This window comes from Pelodiscus sinensis, chromosome 1 (assembly GCF_052426305.1).
Source record: "Pelodiscus sinensis isolate ZL-2025 chromosome 1, ASM5242630v1, whole genome shotgun sequence".
Taxonomy (NCBI): Eukaryota; Metazoa; Chordata; order Testudines; family Trionychidae; genus Pelodiscus; species Pelodiscus sinensis.
In genome coordinates, this window is record NC_143052.1 from 2,902,936 (window position 1) to 2,928,883 (window position 25,948).

The 25,948-nt window shown below is 48.5% G+C and overlaps 1 protein-coding gene across 3 annotated transcripts in view; it reads left to right on the forward strand.

Annotated features, from left to right (window-relative positions):
* Nucleotides 1-25,948, forward strand: part of PPP6R2 (protein phosphatase 6 regulatory subunit 2) — a 149,873-nt gene that overhangs the window by 59,404 nt on the left and 64,521 nt on the right. For all 3 annotated transcript variants that reach the window (XM_075924308.2, XM_075924312.2, XM_075924320.2), the window contains exons 3-7: nt 9,505-9,750; nt 11,771-11,957; nt 12,644-12,781; nt 19,897-19,962; nt 24,500-24,612. In XM_075924308.2, coding sequence (XP_075780423.2) covers nt 9,524-9,750; nt 11,771-11,957; nt 12,644-12,781; nt 19,897-19,962; nt 24,500-24,612 — 731 coding nt within the window. In that variant the 5' untranslated portion in view covers nt 9,505-9,523. The remainder of the gene's footprint in view (nt 1-9,504; nt 9,751-11,770; nt 11,958-12,643; nt 12,782-19,896; nt 19,963-24,499; nt 24,613-25,948) is intronic.

The following is a 25,948-nucleotide window of genomic DNA, read 5'->3' on the forward strand; positions in this document are numbered from 1 at the left end:
AATCATGTAGCTGAAATTATTTGTGGCAGGCAGGACAAGTAGGGGGACGCACATTTTGAAACGGTGTTTTAGCCTGTAACTTCAGTGTACAGGATACTCCTTGGGTGCATGTTACTCTGCACTTTTGAGGACTAGACTGGATGTTGGCCATTTCTATGTTTTATGCCAAACATCTTGTTTTCTTCAAAAATCCCTTCACCCCTCCCCCCTTGTATTTCATCATTTCTACGGGTGGCCAGGGCATTCTTTGCGCACTGTTGAAGTCATGTCATACTCATGCTGTATTTGTAACTCCAACTCGTATTGTGTCTTAACGAGGAGGCTTTGGTTACAAATCAATTGTTAGAGTTAAGCCAAAGTTTCCAATGTAATAAGATACTCGATAAACATTTATTTTATTTTTTTAATCCAATTAAAATGACTAAAAAGAAACACAATGTAAACTTTTAAGTGTTATTTGAATGTATCATAGTGATCTGGGCAGTCTTCCTCATTTGGCTTTTCACGTGCGTATTAATCGGTTACACATAGGTAGTGTGGCTTTTTCTTCACAGTTGTAAAGAACTGTGCCAAAACAAATCTGTTTCAGTTAGCTGCAGTGACGTAAGTGACATATGTTATGTAAAACCTCCATTCAGGGGTTTGGTGGTAGTGGATAGAGAGACACTCCACCAAAACTTCCTGTAGACTAAGGGGAAGTTCCCTGAGCTGCAAACATACCGTGAATTCAGATTTTATGTCTAACTGATCTTTACAGTCTCATGCACACCACCACCTTGTTGTTGACAAAGTCGGTAAACCCCAACTGTAAAAGGCAGTCCAGTCTGCACTAAGGATATTAAGGACTATCAACTATTCGATAAGCAAATGCTCAGATAGAGGCAGCAAATGGGGGGAAAGCAGGGGTACTTTAAAGTGGCAGTGCCGCACAGCTGAGCCAGATATCAGCTGTGTGGCGCTGTCACTTTGAAACCCCCAAGGAGGTGTTTCAAAGGGGCAGCATCCCACAGCTGAGCCCGGGGTCGGCACTGTGGAGCCGGGGGTCAGCTGGGGACTCCCTAGCTGAGCCCGGGCTCCAGGGCACTGCTCCTTTGAAATGCCGAGGCGGTGTTTTAAAGGGGCAGCGCCGCACAGCTGAGCCAGGAATCAGCGTGCATTGGCTGCCCCAGGTCAGCTGAGGAGTCCCCAGCTGACCCCGAGCTCCGTGCGGCATGCAGTGCAGCATGGAGTCTGGGGTCAGCGGAGGACTGAGTCCCCTCCTGACTCTGGTCTTCATGAGGGCTCTGTGGCTTTGAAATGCACAAGAGCCCCCACTGTGGCTCTTGTATATTTCAAAGGAGGAATGTGGAAGTACCTATCGACTAGTCGAGTAGTCCACTAGTCAGTTGACTACTCGACTGGTCAGTTAACCTCAATCTAACTCCCTTAGTCTGCACTTCCACCTCATTTTACATATAAATTAATAAAAGTTACACGAGATCATAACATGGTAGACCCAAAACTCAGCTATTAATTTGCACGGCCTGTCAGATAATATAATCAGAGAACATTCAATCTCTGACCACTTAACCACATGCTTTTCTCAGTCACGAATAGATTCCAGTATTCCCAATCTCTGTGATGCAGCAGCTTGCAACCAAATACTTTTGAGAGTCAGCAGGAAAAATGTATGTCAAGGCCTTCTCTAGAGGCTGAACTAAATAGAAGCTATTAGTTACTGTTCTTGCTCAAGTGGTATAGGGCTGAGTTGTGAGCTTGAAGGTACATGATTCAAAGCCTCAGTTGCATGCGATAGATTTTAGTTTTTAAGGCTTTTTTAAATGCTTACTTAATTTACACAATGAGAAAAACATCCTGTAAAAAAATTGGCACTAGAACTATTATAATCTTTAAATTATGGTAAATTTCATTTATTTACTGCTCCCTCTGTGACCAGAGAGAGAGGGGAAATCTCTGGAAAAAACCCACCTAGAAAATACACATCCATGCTTAATTTAGTGATTGTTAAGGCTGCATTAACGCACCGTGTCAGCTCAAAACCTGAAAAGTAAGGGTAATGAAAGATTGAGGGTTGTCTGCTGCCTTGCCATTTCACATTACCTACTATGCTGCTGTTAGGATACTTCAGGACACTAAGATTTTCACTCCTGCCACCATTCTATGGGTATTCCATAACCTCTGACAGCCAGAACTGGGGACTAGATGATAGCGATCACTCAGTAATTGTTCTGTTCTGTTCTGTTCTTTCCCTTTGAAGAATCTGGCACTGGCCACTGTTGGAAGACCAGAAATTGAGCTAAACAAGCTGTTGGGCTGACCCATTCTGGCTGTTCTTATGTCTAGCAGATAGTGAAAGACGATACATTAACCCAACTGCATGCCATTCACTTTCTAGCACAGCGTATTAATGGTAACCCCAGCAGTGTTCTGGCACAGTAACATCCCAAATGTATGGCGTGTGTCACTCATGCCGATCTGTTGCTACTGGAGCACTGAGACCCTACTCTCTACCTTTTTTCCTATTCGTACGGTCATCCTTAGGTTGCTTTTTTTCTGTAGAGTTTCCTTTCTTTGAAATGTTTGTTTTTCCAAAATCCTCTGTCTAGAAGACTCTCTTCTCAGTTTGACTGTCTCCCCAGATTGGTATTTCTCCCTTTCAGTATTTTTCTCACATTTTTTCACTTCTCTGCTCAGTTCATCTCCGTAGTTTTTGTTCCCTGTGTTTCTTCTCTGTCCCTTTCTGGTCTTTTGGATGGGCCAAGGGTGCTGTTTTGGGCGAGTGGGGGCAGCAGCTGTGTGTACTGGGATAAGGCTTGCTTATCTTCCTGTTCCCCTGATAAGGTAGTGAGGGGAAAGTACTTGGGTTGTGTGAAGTATTCCCCTGACCCCTCCCTTCACCAGCTGGGAGTTACAGGCTTGTACAGAAGTTGTGTACTGTCCCCTTACTGAAGAGGCAGCAGCTTGCCAGGGAGCTAGATACATGGGTAAAAAGGCGCCACTCCAGGAGGCTCCACAGCCAACCTGGCATTGGGGACCAACCTTCCAATGATCGTGCATGCAGCACATGCACACACTTGTTTGTAATGGACATGAGCAATGCATCTCAAAGAACAACCGTTAGATTGTTTTTCTTGCATAAAAATTACTCCTTTGACTGAAGGTGGTTTTTTTTGTTGAGGCTGTGCATGTTCATTCTGGCCTCATTTTGGAAGAAAAGAGAACAGACGGACTTCCCCTAAGGCTGGTTCTGTCCAGGCTGATTGATGGTGTGGAAGGCCCGATTCCGTCAACTGCTGGTCTTTCTAATGGAGAGTTCTTGTTGCCCTACAAGAAAGACTATCTGCACATGTTAATTTTCCTATAGTACCAGACTGCCTGCACTTGACAACATTGTGGCTCCATTTTCAATTCCAGGCCTTTGCTTTTCTTCCGTTCCTTGTTTTCTCACCAGTTTGATGGTGTCTCTAATGAGCAGTCCAGAACAGGATACTCATAGATGTCTCTGGGTGCTTTCAAAAGCATCATTTAGGACAGTCTCTGCTCTGGGGAGCTCACAACTTTTAGCAAAAGAGAAACATACAGGTCAGCTGACTAACAAAACAAATGACACTTGGACACATTAGAATGGGCGCTAAATAATTTAGTCTTCAACCAGTTAACAGAAATGTAGTGGTTCAGGGAGCCATGGTCTCAGAGACTCCTGCAGTTATCAGTTCAGCATTCTTGAACTTTCTGGACTGAGAACTTTTAATTCCAGTATCCTCTTTGAACTCCCAGATTTAAAGCACTTTGAAACTCTTGGCTTGGAACCTGAGGGGTTTTTGCCTTTTAGACAAATGAATGAATATGTATTCAGGAAAGCTTGTAGACTTCTGTGACGTAGTGGGGGTACCTGGCTGGTTTCTATGCTGCTGGCTCTGGGGGATCCCCCACTGGCTGCCGTGGGTACCACGACCCAGCAAAACAGGATGAGTCACTATGCAAACCAGTGGCCAGACACCCCCCATGGAGAGGAACAAAGGAAGGTGGAATGCTGCCTTGGCTGGGGGGCAGGGCTGGAAGTGAGGGAGTTGGTTGCTGGCTGTCGGAGGGCATGGAGGAGAGCCTAGGAGAAGGGGCTGGAGTTTAGGGGCCCAGTCTCCCCCATCTCAAGGGGGCCTGAGGCATCCTAGCCCAGTTCCTGTGACCAGACTACATCTGTGCTGCGCTGTGCTGGAGGAGCAATAAACCACCCTCAATTCCACTGGCTGGTGCAGTCTGTTTGTGCCATTTCGGGGTGCAGGAGACGGGGAACCCCCAACGTGCCGTCACACTGGTGTCAGGGGTGGGATGCACTGCACCCCGTGGATGGAGCTTCCAGCGGCAAGCGACAAGGCGCAGTAGAAGCAAGAGCCCTGGAGCCAGGCGTGCTGGAGACAGAGCGAAGCGGTTCCTGGGAATCGTGGGGCGCTGCAGCACTAGACTGGTGAGTCTGCACCGAGGGGCCCAGCGGGCAGATGGCCTACGCCCGACTCTTGAAGGCAGAGCTGGTGGGGCTGTGCAGAGAGAGGGGCTTGCCTGTGCAGAAAGCAACCAAGGCCCAACTGATTGCCCAGCTGGAAGATAATGACCAGCCACAGGGCCAGGATCTTGTCCCCAGGGGAAGCAGCCAGACCCCCCCTGAGAGTGTGTCAGGCTCAGAGAGGGGGAGGAGCGCTGGAACCCACCGGAGAGATGAGACAGCGTCTCCCGGGAGGCCTGCAAGCCGTAGCCCATCTAGGGCAGGGGCCAGCCCAGCGGAGCTGCGGCGCCTGGAGATCCAGCTGCGGATCAGGGAATTGGAAGTAGAGGACCGAGAGAAGGACCGCCAGGACCGAGAGAGGGAGCGCCAAGATCGAGAGAGGCAGCGGCAGCATGAGCTGGCCATGGCAGAGCGGAGAACCGGCGGGGCACCGGCTGCGCCAAGTGCGGATGGGCCCCAGGGTCCCAGGACTGCCAGACGCTTGGAGAGGCTCGTGGTGGCCCAACTGAAGGACATGGGTGACATAGACGGGTTCCTCAGTGCCTTTGAGAGGGCCTGTGGACTGCAACGGGTCCCCCCAGCTGACTGGCTGCAGGAGCTCATCCCCGCACTGAACCAGGAGGCGGCCGGAGTGCTCAGTCAGCTGGAGGACCTACAGCCAGGGGATTACAACCGAGTCAAGGAGGCCCTGCTGCACAAGTTCGGGCTGACCCCCGAGATGTACAGGAAGAAGTTCCGGGGGGTACAGAAAGGGCCACGGGAGACCTATGTGGACCTGGCCTCCCGCCTGGCGCAATACTGCCGCAAGTGGGTGTCTGGAGTCGGAGCCCAGACTGCAGAGGAGCTGCTCAAGCTGGTCATGATGGAGCAGTTCTATGAAGCGTGCCCACCCAAACTGAGGCTGTGGCTCAAGGACCGGAGACCAGAGAACCCCCAGGAGGCCGGGAGACTGGCGGATGAGTTCACGGAGAGCCGGTCCGGGTGTGAACGGGAGTCCCGGAGAGAGAGGGAACCGCGCAGAGATCGGATCTCGGCTGAGCGACGGAGGGAGTCAACTACGGGGCGAGACCAAGGAACAGGTCGTCTGCGCCCCAGAGAACCAGCCAGGGCCTGGACAGAGACAGCCCAAAGCCTAACTTGCCATCGCTGTGGGCAAAAAGGCCACAAGAGGGCTCAGTGCACCAGGTCCCAGGACCGGGGACTTTCCAGGGTTAACTGGCTGGGGCGGGAGGAAGGGCAGGCTGCCCCAGAGGCAGGGGCTGGCAGGCAAACCTCAGCTCAGAGAGAGGGGAAGGATGCTCAGTGCACCTCCCCTGGGAGGTCTGATTCTCAGGAGGCGGATTTCTCCGTGTACCGGGTGGGGGCAGGACGGCCCCTGCGGAGCGAGTGCCTCATACCCCTGGAGGTGGATGGTAGGAAGGTGACGGGCTTCTGGGACACGGGGGCAGAGGTGACTCTGGCCCGATCCGACATAGTGGCCCCGGAGCGGATACTACCCCACGCGCAGCTGACCCTGAAGGGCATAGATGGGTCCCCGTTTAAGGTGCCTGTAGCCAGGGTGCATCTGAAATGGGGGGCCAAGGAGGGCCTCAAGGAAGTGGGGGTGCACCCGCACTTGCCCACCGAGGTGCTGATGGGGAATGACCTAGAGGAGTGGCCCCATGAATCCCAGCGGGCTCTAGTCACTACCTGGAGCCAGAGCCAGCGGGGGGCTGACAACGTGGGTCCAGGGAAGGACTCCTGGCAGCGTCCTCAGGGTCCCATCCCAGTGGACACGGGGTCCAGCCAGGCTGGGACTCCGGACCTAGGCAGAGGTGGGGGACAGGTCCCGATCCCTGCCTCAGCAGCTGAATTCCAGGCTGAGGTGCAGGCAGACCCCTCCTTGCAGAGGCTGAGGGACCAGGCTGGCCTCCATGCAGCTCAGCCCCGGGGGAGAGGTGGCCAGGAGAGATTCCTGCGGGAGCGTGGGCTCCTGTTCCGTGAGTGGCTCCCCCCCAGGAAGGCGAGGGCATGGGGGGTCCAGCGGCAGCTGGTCGTCCCCCGAAAGTATCGCCTCAAGCTGCTGTATTTGGCCCACGATGTCCCCGTTGGGGGCCACCGGGGGATCCGGAGCACCCGGCTGAAGCTGCTCCAGCACTTCTATTGGCCGGGAATCTTTACGGCCGTGCAGCGGTACTGCCGGTCCTGTGACTCCTGCCAGAGGGGCGGGAAGGCCCAAGACAGGAGGAAAGCGGCTTGGGGGTCTCTACCCCAGATAGAGGACCCTCTGGGCTTGCTGAGAGAGTTATGGGAGGGGAAGTCCTCCCTGGATGGAGCATCGGGGGTGGAAGCCGCCCTGGCTGTCCAGAGAAGGCTCGCTGGGCTCATGGCCCCGGCCCGAGAGACCCTGGCCAGAGATCAAGGCCAGCGGAAGGGTGGGTGTGACCCCCGAGGACAGGCCTGTGCCAGTCGCCCTGGAGCGGGGCGGCGAGTGGACAGAGGGAAGCCAATTCATGTGGGGCCTCGCCACGGCCGGCCCGAGTCAAGGGGAGCACCCATGTCCCCGGGGCGGGTTCCCACGCAGAGGACCCGAACTTCCCTAGGTCACGAGCGGAGTGACCCTGCTCAGTTCGCTCTCGGAGGGGGGAGAACTGTGACGTAGTGGGGGTACCTGGCTGGTTTCTATGCTGCTGGCTCTGGGGGATCCCCCACTGGCTGCCGTGGGTACCACGACCCAGCAAAACAGGATGAGTCACTATGCAAACCAGTGGCCAGACACCCCCCATGGAAAGGAACAAAGGAAGGTGGAATGCTGCCTTGGCTGGGGGGCAGGGCTGGAAGTGAGGGAGTTGGTTGCTGGCTGTCGGAGGGCATGGAGGAGAGCCTAGGAGAAGGGGCTGGAGTTTAGGGGCCCAGTCTCCCCCATCTCAAGGGGGCCTGAGGCATCCTAGCCCAGTTCCTGTGACCAGACTACATCTGTGCTGCGCTGTGCTGGAGGAGCAATAAACCACCCTCAATTCCACTGGCTGGTGCAGTCTGTTTGTGCCATTTCGGGGTGCAGGAGACGGGGAACCCCCAACGTGCCGTCACAACTTCCTCATCAGATTTAAAAAAGCTGTCCACAAATCTGGACATTTCAAGAGATTGTGAAATGTGAATCCTCATGCTGCTCTTAAAGCATAACAATTCCATTTGGCCTCTCATCCAGGGATATATTTGAAATTCCTTGTCCTAAACTGAGATCTTAATTGGGTCTGATTCCCTGCTTCTTGAAGATCCAAGACTCAGTTACCATTCTTGGAACATATTCCTTCCATGTCTAACCTATTTTGGCAGCCACTTCATGTTTTGTAATTCCTGAAAGCTGTGTCTCTGTAGAGATGCCATCTGGAGACTAGTATGATTGGAGGCATCACGTAGTCTCTGTACCGTCATATGTGGAGAGGCATTTTCCCTGTAGTTGCCATTAAAATACTGTTTTTCCTATTAGCAGTGACTAGCAGAGCTAGTAAGAACAGGTGCCTTACCCATCTGGAATAGTTAGTTTTTTCCAGAGGAGATGATTTTCAGTTCTGTCTAGGAATTGATCCAGTCCGTTTCCCTTTCTTCATCAGTTGTGGATTTTAGTTGTAGATGGGATATTCAGTTTCTGTTTATATATAACAAACCCTTGCAGGAAATTGGATGCAGGTTCAGGAGCAGATAGGTGACAGGAAAAGGTGCAAAGCATCCATATCCACTATTCCCAGGTGAATACATTTGGGGATCTCCATCGTACAAAAGATCATAACAGATCCCATCTTCCAAGAGGGTTTCCTCATTCAAACACATGGCCATTTCCTGGGCAGAACAGCACAGTACTTCATTCATAGGATGATTAGAGGTCTAGAGAACATGAGCTATGAAAGAAGACTGAAAGAATTGGGCTTGTTTAGCTTGGAAAAGAGAAGATTGAGAGGGGACATGAGAGCAGTTTTCAGGTATCTAAAAGGGTGTCGCAAGGAGGGAGAAAACTTGTTCATCTTGACCTCTGGGGATAGAACAAGTAGCAATGGGCTTAAACTGCAGCAAGGGAGGTTTAGGTTGGACATTAGGAAAAAGTTCCTAACTGACAGGGTGGTCAAACACTGGAATAAATTGCCCAGGGAGGTTGTGGAATCCCCATCTCTGGAGATATTTAAGAGTAGGTTAGATAAATGTCTATCCGGGATGGTCTAGACAGTACCGGGTCCTGCCATGAGTGCAGGGGACTGGACTTGATGACCTCTCGAGGTCCCTTCCAGTCCTAGTATCTATGATTCTATGATAACATTTTGGAGTGTGGCTGTCTAGTCTTGGTGCACTTCTTTATCAATTTAAACTAGATATGTTGTCTTTGGCCAATGGGATGCTTGGCAAAAGGTGCTTCAGTCTTTCCATTGTTTAGCTGGAAAGAGGTTTTTTTAAGGAACCTCTCTCTCTCTGCTTGAAAGATGAGAAAACAATAAACCAGTTATCAAGAAGAAGCAGGGGCCCATTTCAGAGTAAGAAAAAATGCTGATAAGTAAATTGCACCTATTTAACTTCTTTAATTGTGACCCGCACAATGATGTTGTCCTGAAAAAAATATTTGCGGTGGAAGAGCTTCATCTTGCCAGATAGATAGCACTTTAAGCACAGCAAAGTATTTAAGCACATTTTAAATTTGAGCATTTGCATTGATATCAATGGAACTATTTTGCTTAAAATTAAGCACTTGCATAAATACTCTGCTTTACTGGGGTCAGAGTCCTTCATACTTTGGAGGATTGAACCTTAAGGCAGACAGGTATAGTTTGCATGGTGTTGAGTAATTTTTTTTCAGTCACAGAAATGTGTGTTTCATTTTGCTTAAAGAATTTAACAGATTGTTATTTCAGAGACAGGATAAGGCACCCTGAAAAGACCCAGCTGTGGTGCTTATTGTCTTTTTCACAACCCGGGAAGAAGTAGCTGAGGATTGACTTGAGGAGACTGAGCATTAATCCTTCCCCTTTGCTTTGCAGCTGGGTGTGTTCCACCATCATGTTCTGGAAGTTTGATTTGAACACAACATCGCATGTGGACAAGCTGCTGGATAAGGAGGATGTGACGCTGCGTGAGCTGATGGATGAAGATGACATCCTACAGGAGTGCAAGGCACAGAACCGCAAACTGCTGGACTTCATCTGCCAGCAGCACTGCATGGAGGAGCTGGTCAACCTCATCACACATGAGCCCCCCATTGACATGGACGAGAAGGTCCGCTTCAAGTACGTACTCAGATTCTCTCTTTTATGGGAAGAAAAATGAATCGGAGAGTTGCTTGCAGACATTTTTCCTCAGCACAAGGCTGATGAAACGCTGATGATGGTGTTGTTAACTTAATGTATATGTAAGATAGTGAATATATTTTGTATGACTGTATTCAGGCATGTGAATGTTCAAGTACTCCTACTAAATGGTAGAACTAGGACCACCAACTTTGGTATTCCGCCCCCTCTTCTCCTAACTTAAGCAAGGTAAGGGTTTAGAGGTGCCAGGACAATGGGATGTGTGTGGTATAGGGTTGTTTCTCACCGAACAGAAAGGGAGCGCTGTGATAGCAGGGACTGTTATACTGCAGAGTGACCACAGAGCGTAGCAAGCACTGGGAACTATTATACTCCACAGTCACCACAGGCAGCAAACAAGTGCGGCTCCACGACTATTCGGTATTCTGGGGGTGAGGCCGGCAGCCAGTGCGCTCCGGCCCCACTTCCGCGGAGCCCCCTGCCGCTCCTCACTGCTGCCCCTCTATCCGAGGCAGCAGTGCAGGGGTGGCAGATGGGATTCAGTCCATGAGGGGAGCCAGTTTAAAAACCAGCTCCCCCCTCAGACTGGCTTCCTGCCGCTCTGTGCTACTGCCTCTGATACAGAGGAAGCAGTGCGGGGTGGCAGCAGCCCCTGTCCGTGAAGGGTCCAAGCTCCCCACGGACAGAGGATACTCCATGGGATGCAGAGCAGCCTCTGTCCGCAGGGAGCTCGGATCCATCCCCCTCCACCCTCATGCACAGGGGCTGCAGCTGCATAGCAGCCTCTGTCCTTGGCAGGCCATAGTTACTGTGGCTAGAGGCTGCTCCGTATCCCACGGAGTCCAAAGAGGTGCTACTGAGAGAGAGGGCATGGCTGCCTCCTCATGTGTTCTGAGAGGCAAAGTTCTGCTCTTGTGCTCGGGGTGCATTCAGTGCAGTCCACATCTGCATGTTCCCCAAACCGCACAGACTGCAGAGCATTCCACTTCCACCCAGGTGAAGCGCTGCGAAAACTCTAGGTGCCATTTGCTTCTCAGATGACTCAGGTAACTATTGTTTGTTGAGAGATGGGTGCAGACGTGGTCCTCCACCCCTACTGCCTTTGAGCCCCAACTCTTGACATGTGCTTTAAAGGAAGGCTGGGGGTCAGGGTCTTTGCTGCCCTTAAATATTAAGTGCTGCTGGGCAGATTTCTCTAAGGCTTTGGTGCACTGGGCACATGCATCCCTGAGCAGAATACGCGTCTGCCCCCACATCTCAAAGAACAACAGTTTCTGTAGAGGTAGATAACTCTCTTTTGTCTTCTAAATTAGACACACACAGACCTCTGGCTTGGGCTTTCCTTTCATTCTCCCAGTGTCACCACTATTTGGCTCAATCAACTTCAGGTGAAATTGTAGTTACTGCTCCACGTCAGCTGTACAAGGAAGAAGAAACCGTTGATTTACTGAGCTATGTTTTAGTGTCTGGAGAATCATAGCCTGTAAAGATTATCAGGGGCAGTAACTATTGTGACCTTTTGTCAGTTATGCCTGTTGGGGCTTCAGCTGAATAATTAATCCTCATTTGAAGCTGCAGCATTCCACAAAATCGTCTGTGGAATTTGTATAAGACATTAAATCACACTTAGAAAAACAATCTTGGCACCCTTCTCCTGGCTTGTAAAGGATGCTGATCTGCATTTTTGGTTAAATATTTTCAGTGGGAACTATAACATAATTTTAATATCGGTTACAATGATCTTGAAATAAAAGTGTACAGATGAATTTGCAATAGCGTGCGCACACAGCATCAGCAGTGACTGTCACTCCCTTATCTAGACTGGATTGGACGCTGCTCGAGCATCCAAAGCTGGAGTTCTCACACGAGTTCCTGTGTAAAATGGATTGGTGGTTTTGTGTTGCAGCTTTATTTCATAGCAGTTATTTCAGTGTCTTCTAAGAATTGGTAGAAGGCTCTAACCTCACCTTCAGCTGCCGTCTTGGTTCTATGTCTCTAGATATCCAAATACTGCCTGTGAACTCCTGACCTCTGATGTGCCACAGATCAACGACAGACTAGGAGGGGATGAAACTTTATTGAATATCCTCTATGACTTCTTGGATCACAAGCCTCCTTTGAACCCTTTGCTTGCCAGTTTCTTCAGCAAAACCATTGGGAATCTCATTGCAAGAAAAACGGAACAGGTAGTAATGCGATCTGCTTTGATACAGACACACTGGCTACTAGTGGTGTATGTTGTATGGTGCTTTGAACACTGAATAGGCAGTTTCTACCCTCTTCTGCCAGTGCTGTGAGCTGAAGTTGAAAATGGAGTGTGTATTTTGTAAGGCTTCTTGTAAACTTTTCCATTTTGATGTGTGTGAATTATTTGTGCACCTAAAGACTAATATATAATTTTCACTTTTGCTTCAGAGGGGCCGATGCCTGTATGCTCATGCTTTATCTTTTAACATATAAACTTGTCTTACTGGTACTATGCCTACATCTAAGAGGCTTAGAATATTTGCCATGTAATAGCATAGGAATGAACTCCAGTGCAAACTTTCCTCCCTTTTAACATAGAGATTTTTTTATAGGAAGGAGCCTCAGTAGATTTAAAAATACTTCAGCTTCATTAGTGACCTCAGTCTCCATATATCTCAGTTGAATAGGACTTCTTTGGGACATGACCAAGGACTGTCAGGGAGCTCTGTTTGGCATTTTATTGCAGCCAAGTGTTCCTTTGCTTGCTTATTCTCTCTCAAAAATTATTCATCATAATTGTTTCTCATTGGTTGATTGAGACACGAATTTGGGTATGCTGAGATCTCTGGCGCCATTTTCATGATTGAACAGAAAACTCATGTAGTGTTGTTTTATTTTTTTAAAGGTGATTGGATTTTTGAGGAAAAAAGACCAATTTATTAGCCTGGTACTAAAGCATATTGATACATCTGCGATGATGGACCTGCTGCTTCGACTGATCAGCTGTGTGGAGCCAGCACCTTTACGGCAGGAAGTACTAAATGTGAGGCTTGCTTAACCTTTCTCTGTTGTTGGGGGAATGGAGTGGAAAGCGTTTTCAAGGCGCTGTTATTCTGTTTCAAGTAACACGAGAGTAAATTCACTCCTCTACTAAAAAAGTATTTTTCTTCCTTGTGCTAAGATCTACACATCTGGTGCAGTGCAGTGCAGTGCGTATGTTGGCCTGCTTGAAGCTTGTGGGCAGAATTTAGCTTGTTAGTCACTGACAACAGGAATATCCCATCTCCTGACATTTTCTTCGTTTGTTCCTGAGCCCCACTGAGAGGCAGGCGCAACTAGACCTCTTCACTGCCCAACTTTTTTGAAAGGAAATTCCAAACTTCACTTCACACTAACAGTTTGTCTCGTAATTATCTAGCTAACTTGCAGTTGTGTCCCGCATATGCATTGATTTCTGGGGAGAGTCTCTTGTGCTCTGTTACCCATTCTAGGGCTGGTGCCCCTGCAAGTATCAGGGAGCTGAGGAAAGTCAGAAAGAGGAAAGGTCTGTTTCTCGGCCCTGTTGGCATCACAGTTTCCCCAGACTAGGCAGAATTGTCTCTCTTCTCCTTCCCCAGGCAGCATTGGAGAAGCTAGCTGTGCTGGGTAAGATGTAGCCCAGGCCAGGTGGATCGCTTCAGCGCCCTACCCCTGACAGGAAAGGAGACAGGCAGGATGGGAAAAGAATTGGCTCCAGGACAATCAACTTCCCATCTCCATGAGGGATGTGAAGCCGGAGGGGCAGCTTGTCAGGTGGAAGGTCACAGCAGAGTCCCTAAGCTCAAAGCAGCAGACTTATTTCTGCTGCCTCTTGCCCCTTGCTCTCTGCTTCCGCATGAGTTGAGCATGGAGGAGACCAGATGCTGCCAATTCTAGAAAGTTCAGTAAGTGGCCTTTGGGCCCAGCTCCCCACACTTGCTGCTACCTTCGTAGTAGGCTTCTGGAGGGTCCCTGCTCTTAGCCCTGGCCGAGACCTCCAGGTTAAAACAGACCTCGCTGCCCAGTAGATCCTATGCACGGAGGGGTTAGAGCCGTGGTCACCAACCCATCGATCGCAATCGACTGGTCGATCTTGGAGGCTTGATCAATCGATCGCGAGGCTTTGGGGGCCCGCCCTCGATGCCCCCTACCCCCAAGATGCAGGCCGTGCTGATGCTACCTCCAGGGACCACGGAGGTAGTGTGGGCTTCCTGCAGGGCCAGGGGGAGTTCTGTAGCTGCGCGCCAGGTCCCGGAAGTGCGTGGGCTGCTCTCTCCCCTGCCCCAACAGCCAGCGCAGTACCTAAAACGCCAGTCCATCGCATGCTGGGGACTTTGTTCCCCTGCTGCCTTCCTGCACTCGGGGGAGGGGGTGGGGATCCGGGACTGCACCGGCTCTGGCTGCTCGGGCCTTGCTCCTCCACTCCCCACGGCAGTGCGCACTACCCCAGCGGTTGGGGCTGGCGCTGTCCGGGACTACTTCCACTCCCCCCTCCCTCCCCGGCGCAGGAAGGCATCAGGCATGCGACGGACCAGCGTTTCAGGTACCGCGCCACTGTTTGGGGGACTGGGGAGCAGCCCACACACTTCCTGGGCCTTGGCGTGCAGCTGCAGGATCCACAGGTATTGGTTCCTGTTCCCTCCCCACCACCGAGACCCCCACAAATACCCTGTCTCAGCACCCACAAGCACCCTGTCTCCTGCCCCAGCACCCATTGGCACCCTGCCCCCGAACCCTGTCCCAGCACCCACAAGCATCCTGTCTCCTGCCCCAGCACCCATTGGCACCCTGCTCCCGAACCCTGTCCCAGCACCCACAAGCACCCTGTCTCCTGCCCCCGCACCCATTGGTACCCTGCCCCAGAACCCTGTCCTAGCACCCACAAGCACAGTTGGAGCCACATTAGTGAGGTTTGAGGGGTTTGGAGGGGTTGTGTTTTTGTATCTCACTTGTGTGGCTCCAACTGACTTTTCTGTGGGCCAATGATCCCTGACTCAAAACTGGTTACCCGCACTTCTCCGAAATAAAGGTGATACTGAAACCTTTTGTGTTTGCCATAATATTGTATTTAGAAATGAAGCCTGGCCAACAAGCCCCCAATTGGGGCCAAGTCCTCATCTGGCCACAGCATCATAACACTCCTGTACTCCCCACCCTGACTCCAGATCTGAGCCTCTCATACACTGGAACCCCCTGTCCTGAGCCTCTCACATCCCCAAACTCCTGCATCCCATATCCTCAGCCTTCTGCCACAACACTCTTGCACCATTCCCACACTGCAAATCTGTGTCTTGAGCCCATCATACTCCCAACCTCCCTGCCCTGAGCTCCTCATGCACCCCAGCCCAAACTCCTGCACCCTCACAGCCACAAGCCTGTGATTTGCTCAGCACCCCAACCCTCCACCTGAACTCAGCACTCCCCAGCCTGGAGCCCCCTCCCTGAGTCAGCACCCCCTTCTCCACATCCTCCTGCATCCAAATTCCCTCCCTTGCACCTCACACCCTTCCCACACCTAAATCCCTCATTCACACCGCAGAGCCCGCACTGTCTGTCTCAACCCAGGGAGGGTCCGGCTAGACTGCAGGAGTTTTTCCGGCAAACACGGTCTTTTGGCAGCCCTTGTATTCCTCGTTCCACAAGGAATGAGGGGGCTTCCAGAAGAAGGGGGGGTTCCGACATTTGGTCCAGTCTAGACAGGCCAAATGTCGGAAACATTTCTTCTTTCTTTTTTCCACTGCTGAAAAAAAGTGGCAGTGTAGCCATATCCTTAGAGTGTATAAGGGCCGGGGATAGCAAGTGATGGAGAGTAGGGGAACGGAGAGGGCGGGGCCTCAAGGAAGGGCCGGGGTTTTAGGGAAGGGATGGGGTAGATCTTGGTTTGTCCTCACATTTCAAAAGTGATCTTGGGTGTCAAAAGGCTGGAGACCCCTGGGTTAGAGCTCCTGGGAAGTCTGTCGGGTTTCTCTGGCCAATATATTTCCTGAGAACCCCGGGAAGGGCCCGTATGGGAGAGGGGAATGAATAAACTCAGCCTCTCAAGAGCAGGGAGCTTTCTGGAGCAATGGAAGTATTTCTGGAGCAATGTCTCAGCTCAGTTTTGCTCCCCCTCTGAAGCAGGTTCATGAGAACATACTTTCAAAGGGGAAATAAATTAATATCAACGCTTGGTCCCCATTCTTACCTTCTTGAAGTGCAGCATGGTAGATCAGTGCAGAAAAGACCGGACCTCCCGCCCCCCCTCCCGAAAAGGAGATCTCTTTCCTTTTAGGGAGAAGGCCAAAAGCCCAAATTAGAGAGAGAGAGAGAGAGAGAATCAAATGGTCAAAAACCAACTAACAAACCAAAAAACACTAAAGGCTAGATTCTCTCGGCTCGGAGTGAGCCATGTAATGTAAAATTAGGCTGAGGAGCTGCCCTAGACAAGCTGTAATTCTGTATCCCTCTGCGTATACCCAGGGAGAATGTAATGGAAAGGGATTTCCTGCCACACCTAAAAGTTTGGTAAAGGGTCAGGCTGTTGTCCCTTTCTGCCACTCAGGGTCACCACATGCTGTATTATGTTCATGTGGTAGCATGCGGAGGACAAGAAAACCAACAGGAGATGGATGCTAGCTTGCTTTGTAAAAGAGAGAGGGGGGAACTCTGTGTTGAAGATACAAGACCAGCTAAGTTGGGATGAGCCTTGAAGGGAAGGACCAGAAGTTGGAGTTTGACACAGTGGGGAAGGGAAGCCAGTAGAGGGATATAAGGAAGGGACAATGACTTGGTCAAAATGACAGTTTTTTGGTTAGGTTCACTTATGTGAGGTGGATGTCAGGCCACAGAGAAGAAGTCAAATCAAGAAATAAGGACTTGAATGGTAGTTCTCGTTGTATGCCCGTGGCGAGTAGATTGCAACCCGGAAGAGCCGGGTTCAGGTGATCTGCGCATGTACAAATCGCCGGACAGCACGGCTGGCGAGCGGGGCTCGCTGCGGTTCAGTGAGCTCTGGATATAGGTATATCCAGCATGTATGGGTCTAAAGCAGGGGTGGGGTACCTAAGGTTCGGGAGCCAGATGAGGAGGCTTATGGTCTCCCCCAGCATTGGGGAGCCTGCGTTGGCACTCCAGCCCTCTCGCAACCCCCTGCTCCCAACTGATTGTTTTGTGGGTCAGTGGCTCCCGACCCAAAAAAGGTTCCCTGCTCCTGGTCGAAAGAGAGAGAGACGTCAAGCTGCCCATGTTATGGGATTCAGTGGGAGGATAGTGGTAATATCAGTACCATGGCATTTTTTGCCATGTTGAGTTTAAGGTGATTGCCAGACTTACACAAAGAGATATATTGAAGGGACTGGCTAAGATGAGAGAGTTGGATAGGGCATGATGGGTTAGCAGACCAGATACATTTTAGTCCTCGGCATGAAGACAGTAGTTGAAGTCATGTGAGCAGATAAGATCCCCGGGAAAGTGGGAGCAGATGGAGGAGGAGGGGGCCAAAGATAGAGTCCTGAGGGAAGCAGGTGGAGCAGGTAGACTCCAAATGGGGGACACAAATGATCAGAGAGGTAGGGGGATAATCTGGAGCAGATGGGATTAAAAAACTAAGGGAGGACAGGGTTTACAATGGTTGGGGAGTGTAACTGGATATGCAGAGCAGCTAAGAGATAAGAAAGGATGCAGTCGAGGTCCTGAGATTTGGATAGGAAGAAGTCACTAGAAGCTTTAGTGAGAACAGTTTCAGAGGAGTGGCAAGGGCAGAGGGAGATGAAGCTGGAGGGAGGAACTTGGATATAATGATTATAGATGGCGTGGTTAGCCAGCTGGTGGATTTTGGAAGTGCAGAGAATAAGAGGAGATAGGAAGAGATAAAGGCTTGGACCAAAGTCCTACACCAAGTTTACCCTAGCAGCGCTGTTGTGGCAACTGAAAATTTTAAGTTTTCTGTAAAGTCAGCAGAACTTCAGGACCATCTTTAAACACTTGATAGGAGGGTGACGGGGGCCACATAACTAGATTGATGGAACTTGGCTTTCCCCTCAGCCAGTGCGGACTTGTTGTGGCAATATATCCTAGAGTACCATGTCCACTTACCTTAAGCAATAATCCATGTGGATTAGACTTCACAGATAGGAAATGTTTCTGCTCACCTCTTCTTGCCTTTCTGGTTGTGGCTGGTGGCTGGGACCCTTCTGGGAGAGAACGGGTTTTGTAACAGTGTGTCCTAATAAAGGGTCACCTGGTGTAATGGGGAATGTTTCTTGCTAGAAAGGGGAGCAGGCTGCTGGGAAATGAGGAAAGAGAAAGGAGTCACATTAAAACCCAACCTAACAAATCCAGTTTGAGTGTGAGCATAGTAAGATTTAGACAGCGGACCACGTTCTTGACCAACAGGAATTAGTTCAGGGAAGATCTCTGGCCTGTGTTATTCAGGAGGCCAGGCTAGAGGATCACAGTGTCCCTTCTGGCCTCATAATCTATAAATCTATGGGCAAAGTGGTATTGGCGCAGGTATCCTTTGCGTTTGAGGCCAGATCACAAAAACTACTAGACCTATTGCTTGAGACACTAGAAGTAACGGAGGCATTTGACTTGGTACCGTATGACATTTTGATTAAAAACAATAACCCCTAGGTGTTATAAAATTAACATGGGACACATTAAATGAATTGAAAGCTTGATAATTGATAGGTATCAAAATGTAATTGTAAACTGCGAATCATCATCAAGTAGGCATGTTTCTAGTGGGGTGTCACAGGACTTGGTTCTTGGCTCTCTACAACATTAACATTTTTATCAATGATAGGGAAGAAAGCAGAAAACATCACTGACAAAGTTTGCAGATGACACACAATTTGGAAGTGGTAACTAATGGAGAGGACAGCTCATTTCCCTGATCAGAGTGATCTAGAGTGCTTAGTTAACTGGGCACAAACAAAATCTACATCTTAATACAGCTAAATGTAAATGTGTACATCTCTGGACAGAGAATATAGGCCATAGTTAGAGAATAGGGGACACTATCCAGGGAACCAGTGACCGTGAAAAAAGATTGGCAGTTCTAGTGGTGAATCAGCTAAACATACAGGCTGCGTCTAGACTGGCATGATTTTCCGGAAATGCTTTTAACGGAAAAGTTTTCCGTTAAAAGCATTTTCGGAACAGAGCGTCTAGATTGGCACGGACGCTTTTCTGCAAAAAAGCCCCGATCGCCATTTTCACGATCGTGGCTTTTTTGCGGAAAACAAATCTGAGCTGTCTACACTGGCCCTTTTGCGCAGAAGGGACTTTTGCCTGAACGGGAGCAGAATAGTATTTCCGCAAGAAGCACTGATTTCTTACAGTAGGAAGTCAGTGCTTTTGCGGAAATTCAAGCAGCCACTGTAGACAGCTGGCAAGTTTTTCCGGAAAAGCGGCTGATTTTCCAGAAAAACTGGCCAGTCTAGACACAGCCACAGTGTAGTAGCCAGAAGGGCAAATGCAATTCTTGGATGCATAAATCTGGGAATCTCATTCAGGAAGATTATTTTACCTCTGTATTTGGCACTGGTGCAACCACTGCTGGAATGCTGCATCCCTTTCTGGTGCCCACGGTTCACAAAGAATGTTGCTAAATTGGAATGAGTTCAGAGAAGTGCCACAAGGACGACTGAAGATGGCCTGTATTATCCAGAAGGTTAGGTAGATGTTCACATTGGTTCTTTTTAGTTTTGGAATCTATGAATCTTTTAGTTGTAGAACTAGAGATTTAAGGAAGGTACATTTGTAGGAAAAAATTATGCATTGGCCAGGAACTGGATCTGATGACCTATTAGGTTTTACTCATTTCTGTCTTTCTGTGCTGCCAGAGTATTTATTTGTGTCAAGAAATAGTGAACCCATCTCAATTGGCTTCAACTCCCATTAACTTACTGACTTGGTCTGACCGTTGTGGCAGGGACAATGTGTAGCAAAGATTTTATGTTTATTTGGGCAGTGCAAATTAGTATATAACAATTTCTAGCCCTCAGGAAGTAAAGGGTAGTGCCTAGGCCTTGTGGATTATGAAATAGAGGGTGACAAAGTTTCCTCACCATATGTATCCCATTCTAAGCAGTGCTAGCAGTAAGTAGTGACCAAGTGATGTGATCTCAAACCAGGGACACTTTCCTTTCTCTTTAGTGGCTTAACGAAGCGAAAGTAATTCAAAGACTTGTGGAGCTGATCCATTCGAGCCAGGATGAGGATGTGAGTATCACGTCATTTATTTTTTGTATGATTTTGAAACTTAATTAGAAGTCTAGGAGCATGTGCGCTTGAGAGGACTTGCTTTCTAACACTTGGAAGAATGCCATCTTCCTAATGAGAGGAGAATAGGAACCGAGAGTATGTATGGCAGTGTTGTCCTCTTTTGTCATGCTCAGCTTGTCCTCAATTAACAGGGTTTTCTCTTGTCTTCTGAGTACCAGTTTCCTGATGATTCTAAGCCACGTGCTAGATGGTACGAATTTAGATGGACTCCTTATAATCAGAGATGATTCACTGGGGTGTATTGAGAGCATGTTTCTTTTGAGCTTGCTATTTGAAAGGCTTGGACAACTGGCTCGTAGTGGTTTTAAGCCCATTTTTTAAAGCCAAGAACAATTTTTCTGTTTTAATATCCTGCTAAAATCTACAAGAATCATTTATCTGAGTCTGTGCAAGAAATGTGTCAAATATTACATTATACAGTTAAAAGGTCTATTTTTTCAGCCATTTTCACATATTACTCTTGGTTTTAGAATTTAGCCTATTACACAAGTCCGTCACATGTGGGTATCCTGACTTCCCTCACTAGTGTTGTGAAAGGTTAAGACCAGAGAACTTTAGGGTAATTTTTCATCTCTGTTTTAGCTAGTTATATTTGTTCTATTTGTTTACCAACACATCACCACAACTGCCAGCAGCAAAACAGACTCAATGGTGTTACAGAGGTTTTCTTGTTTGTGCTTTCACTGGAGGGGGGGTCACGTCCCAGTAGAAGTTATCCTTTTGTGAAAGTACATGGGAAACTGCTAGTTTGTGAGTTTATGTATCTTTAAGAATAGGTGAGATTTACGATATCAAGATGGCCATGGACCGTGTCTAAGCAAATGTCTTGGATTAGTAACCAGATAGCTAGTGTGACAGAGTATCCATAAGTACCACAGCTATTATCATTGGTATTATTATCAATTGTATATAAGTAATTTTGTCAGATAATTACATATTCTTAAGGAAGTAAGAAATATTATTGAGTAGAAATAAGCAAAGATGAAATGTCTGCACTAACAAAGTCTCGACCAGCATTGCTTGACTACTGACTGTGTGTTGTAACCTGTCATTGAATGTATCTTCTGTACCAAATGACTGGAGGTTAGCTAATGTACCACTACTTTTAAAAAAGGGCTTCAGAGGTGATTCCAATAATTAGAGGCTAGTGAGAATGACTTCAGTATTGGGTAAATTGATTGAAACTATAGTAAAGAAAGTATTATTAGACACATAGATAAACGTAATTCGTTGTGCAGCTCACTTCATCAGATGCCTAGCTCTTGCATCTAATGAAGTGAGTTGCAACTCATAAAAACGTATGCCATAGTAACATTGTTAGTCATTAAGGTGCCACAGGACTCCTTGTTGTTTTTGCTGAAACAGACTAACACGACTATCTCTGAATCCTATAATCATTTTTTGTGGAAGAGTCAACATCGTTTTTGTAAAGGGAAATCATACTTCACCAATCTATTAGAATTCATTGAGGAATCATCAGGCATTTAGAAAAGGGGGATCCAATGGATATAGTGTACATCGATTTTTCAGAACACCTTTAACGAGTTTACTCACCACAGGCTCTTTAGCAAAGCAAGCTGACTGGGATAAGAGGGAAGGATCTAAATGGATCAGTAGCTAGTTAAAAGATAGGAAACAAAGGGTTGGAATAAAAGGTCCATTTTCAGAACGGACGGAGGTTAATAGTGGTGTCTCCTATGTGTCTGTACTGGGCCCAGTCCTGTTCAGCATATTCATAAAAGATCTGGAAAAAGGAGTAAACAATGAGGTGGCAAAATTTGCAGAGGATACAAATAGGGATGTAAGAGTTAAACTGGTTAACCGATAAGCTAGAAGTTAAATCCAAAGCAGACTGTGAAGACTTAAAAAGGGATCTCACAGAACTTGGTGACTTGGTAAGAAAATGGCAGATAAAATTCAAGATTGATAAAATAAAAGTAGTGTACATTGGAAAACATATTCCCAACTAGACATATAAAATGATGGGATCTAAGCTAGCTGTTACCACTCAAAAAAGAGATCTTGGAGTTATTGTGGATAGTTCTCTGAAAACATTCACTCAGTGGGCAGCAGCCATCAAAAAAGCAAACAGAATGTTGGGAGTAATGAAAAAAGAATTGAGACTAAGACCGTGAATATCTTATTGCCTCTGTCTAAGTCCATGGTATGCCCACATCATGAATATTGCGTGCAGATGTGGTCGCCCTGTCTCAAAAAGGATATATTGGAATTCGAAGAGATTCAGAAAAGGGCAACAAAAATGGTTGTTGGTTTGGAACGGGTGCCATATGAAGAGCGATTAAAAAGACTGGGACTTTTTAGCTTAGAAAAGAATACACAAGGGGGGACGGGATGTGACAGAGGTCTATAAAATCATGACTGGAGTGGAAAAAGTGAATAAAGAAAAGTTATTGTTCCCAAAACATAAGAACTAGGGGTCACCAAATGAAATTAATAGCAGGTTTAAAACAAACAAAATCATGGTTTTCTTCACTCAGCACAGTCAGCCTATGGAACTCCTTGCTGGAGGATGTGGTAAAGACCATGACTTTAACAGGGCTCAAAAAAAGAACTAGATACATTCATGGAGGATAGGTCCATCAATGACTATTAGCCAGGATGGGTAGGAATGGTGTCCCTAGCTTCTGTTTGGAAATAGATGACAGGAGAGGGATCACTTGACGATTCCCTGTTGTGTTCACTCCCACTGGGGCATCTGCAATTGGCCACTGTTGGAAGAAAGGCCAGTGAGCTAAGTGGACCTTTGGTCTGACCCAGTATGACTGTTCTTATGTGCTTACACAATCACTTACTGATTCCCTATTCTCTTCATTCCCTCTGGGGCATCTGAGGCCACTGTTAGCAGACAGGACACTGGTCTAGATAAGGGGTCTCCAAACTTTTCAGCCCGAGGGCCGCATTAACTATCAAACAGCAGTTCGGGGGCCGCTTTCACGACGGGGAATTTCAGTTGCCTATTGCGCCCTCTGTCGCAGCGCGGCCGGTACTCTGACCATGCACTCCCTCCAGTGCTGAAGGGGAGGGAAAGGGGGGCCCGGGCCCACCCTCACTCACGGGCCCCAGCCCAGGGCCCTAAGGACACGGAACCAGCTGGCTCCGGTCCGGCTGACGGGGCTCCTGCCGTAACTCGTCAGCCCGCCAGCTCTAACGAGTTCTGCCCTGGGCTGCTTCCTTTCCCTCCTCGTGTGACCCTCTACCTCCTCCCACCGTGGGGCGGTCACCTTTGATTCGTCCGTCAGGCTGACGGTCGTATATCCAGACGCCCACCCCTCCCGCCGGGGCTGGTCCTGCCGTCTGGGTGGCCGTCGGGTCTGGACTCCTGAGAAAGGGGGGGGGCTTTTCCCCCTGCTCTCCCCTTCCTCTGCACGCTGTCCTCCCCTCCTGCTTGCCACCGCTCACTCCTTCCCCCCCCGGGCGGAAGGGGTCACCTTTTTAAAGTTCCCGCCGGGGTTCACGTTCCCCCGCACGTCGCCGGGCGGGCGTTACCACCACCGCCCATCCTGCCCCCTGATTGTCCGGCTGCCCTGTCAGTCTGGGCGGGGGAACGCCGCCCGTGCTAACCCCCGCCCCCTGCACCGTTTGCCGCCGCGCAGCCGCTTGTCAGCGGAGCGGCCCGCTTCTCCTGCCCCGGCGTGGCGTGAGTACACGCCGCACACCCCTGACAGGGGCCCCCCCCCCCGTGGCAAGAAGGGCCCGTTCGGTGGCGTCCCAGGGACGGGCGGGGGTCGCCTCGTCACACCGGCACGCGGAAGGTGGGGCCAGACAAAAAGGTCTCCACGGGCCGGATGAGAGGGCCTCGCGGGCCGCATCCGGCCCGCGGGCCGTAGTTTGGAGACCCCTGGTCTAGATGGACATTTGTAGAGCCCTGCGTGCATGTAACTGTTTACCAGCAGATGTGGCTGTCTGCAGATAGATTTTGGGATCTGCTGGCTAAGGGCACTGTCTCCTGGAAGAGGTGGCACCACGCTCTTCTCTGTTGACCATGTTGTCTCTTGGGTATTGATCTCTATGGATCAGTGGGTTTCCATGTCCATCCAGACAGTTGTACCTGCACATAGTTCTAGATGTTTGGCCTGACCCAGTCTGGCCATTCTTGTGTTCTAGAAAAAGGAAAGAAAGCAAACTCACTTTGAAATTTTACAATTTGTTTTAATGTAAGTTCAAGAAAACCTCTTCTTTGATTCTAAAGTCTCCCTGTTAATTGTGTTGCTGATGTGAATAGTGCTATGAAGAGAGAAGCTTGGATTGGAAGTTTGTTAAATAAGGAGGAATAGATCTGATCTTCCATGTTACCTTGGAGTACTGCTGCCTTTGAGTTGAGGAACTCTTTTTGCTTAGTTCCATGTATTGCTGACTGATGTACTTTTGTGTTGAATCATGTTTTCTCTGAAGGCCATGATGAACCCAGCTGTGCAATTTAGTACTTAAATGTAACCTTTGACATTGTTTGCAGAGGCAATCAAATGCTTCCCAAACCTTGTGTGATATCATAAGACTGAGCAGAGACCAGGGCAGCCAATTGCAGGAGATATCTGAGCCTGACCCGCTTCTCACAGCACTGGAGTCGTAAGTACAATCCAAAGGCGTGTTGTTAAACTAAATGACTGCTGCTGGTAATGTCACATCCTGATAAATGTTCAAGGGCGTGAACTGTGTGGTAAATAATCTCAGACCTTTGCCACACTCCTCACAATTGTTCTTACACATTATATTTATTTTTGCTAAATTATGGTAACACCCAAACGTCACAGTCAAGCCTTACTATACTTCTGCATGGGTACAAAGACACAGCAAAACTTGGTTTCTACCATGAAAAGTGCCTACACTAATAAAAAGGACACTACCTCTAACTGGGAAGAATGTAATGGTAGGAATGCTCTCACCGTTGTGTCTGATTACTTATTAGGCATTAATTAATTTATTTCCACAACTCCCCAGTGAGATTGTAGGGTGGTATCCCCATTTTACAGCTGGGGATTTGAGGCTCAACAGATGAAAGCCAAAACTGTCAAAATGTCCATTAATTTGGGGTGCCAAATTTGAGGCATTTAGGGTTTGATTTTCAAACGTATTTAGTATTTTATGTTCCAATACAGATGCAGGCCCTTGCAGGTGGGAGCACTCAACACTTCTGGAGATCTGGCCCCAGGTGTCTTGTGAGGTACCCAGGAAGTGAGACAAACACAGTTAGTGGCCAACTGTGAACTTTTAGTTTGTGGCTTGTTCAGTGTTACATAGAAACTCTGTGGTAGGAGTTAGAATTGAATTCAGTTCTCCAGGGTCGCACTCGGTCGCTTTATCCAGGACACCATTCTCTCTCAACTCGTACCGTTCTCTATGCATGTTCCCCTTTTTGTGACAAGTGAGGTAGGGGTCCCACAGATGACAGCCTCCTTCCCTCCTTCACTACACAGCCATTCCAAGAATGCAGTCCATGCTTTGCACTGAACAAGGAAGGGGTCCTGTGGAGAAATAAAAGCCCAAAGTACCCAAATTGAGGTTGCATAGGTATTTCCTAACTTTTGAATGCTTGATTTTTGCAGCTTTAATACTGCTCTTTTAAAATAGGCTTTTTGTGTGTGATTCCCTAGTTAATTGCATCAAATGTTCTGAAAATATTCACTTTGGTTTTGAGACTAAGGATGAAATTATTTGAGGTGAAAGGGAATTTTTTTGGCAAAAGGTTGTGTGTGTGTTGGAGAGAGAGCACGCAATGGCAGTCATCTTTAAGTAGTGAAATGAAAAATAGGAGTGTAACTAGGGATCAAAAATTCTACTCTCACTTGCCTGGATCAAGTGCAGGCAGCTTACCCAGTGTGTGGACGGATGCAGGTGATTCTGCAGAATCTAAAAGCTTTCAGTTGACACAGGGGGAAAAAAAGGACACCTCTGTGCATGGCCA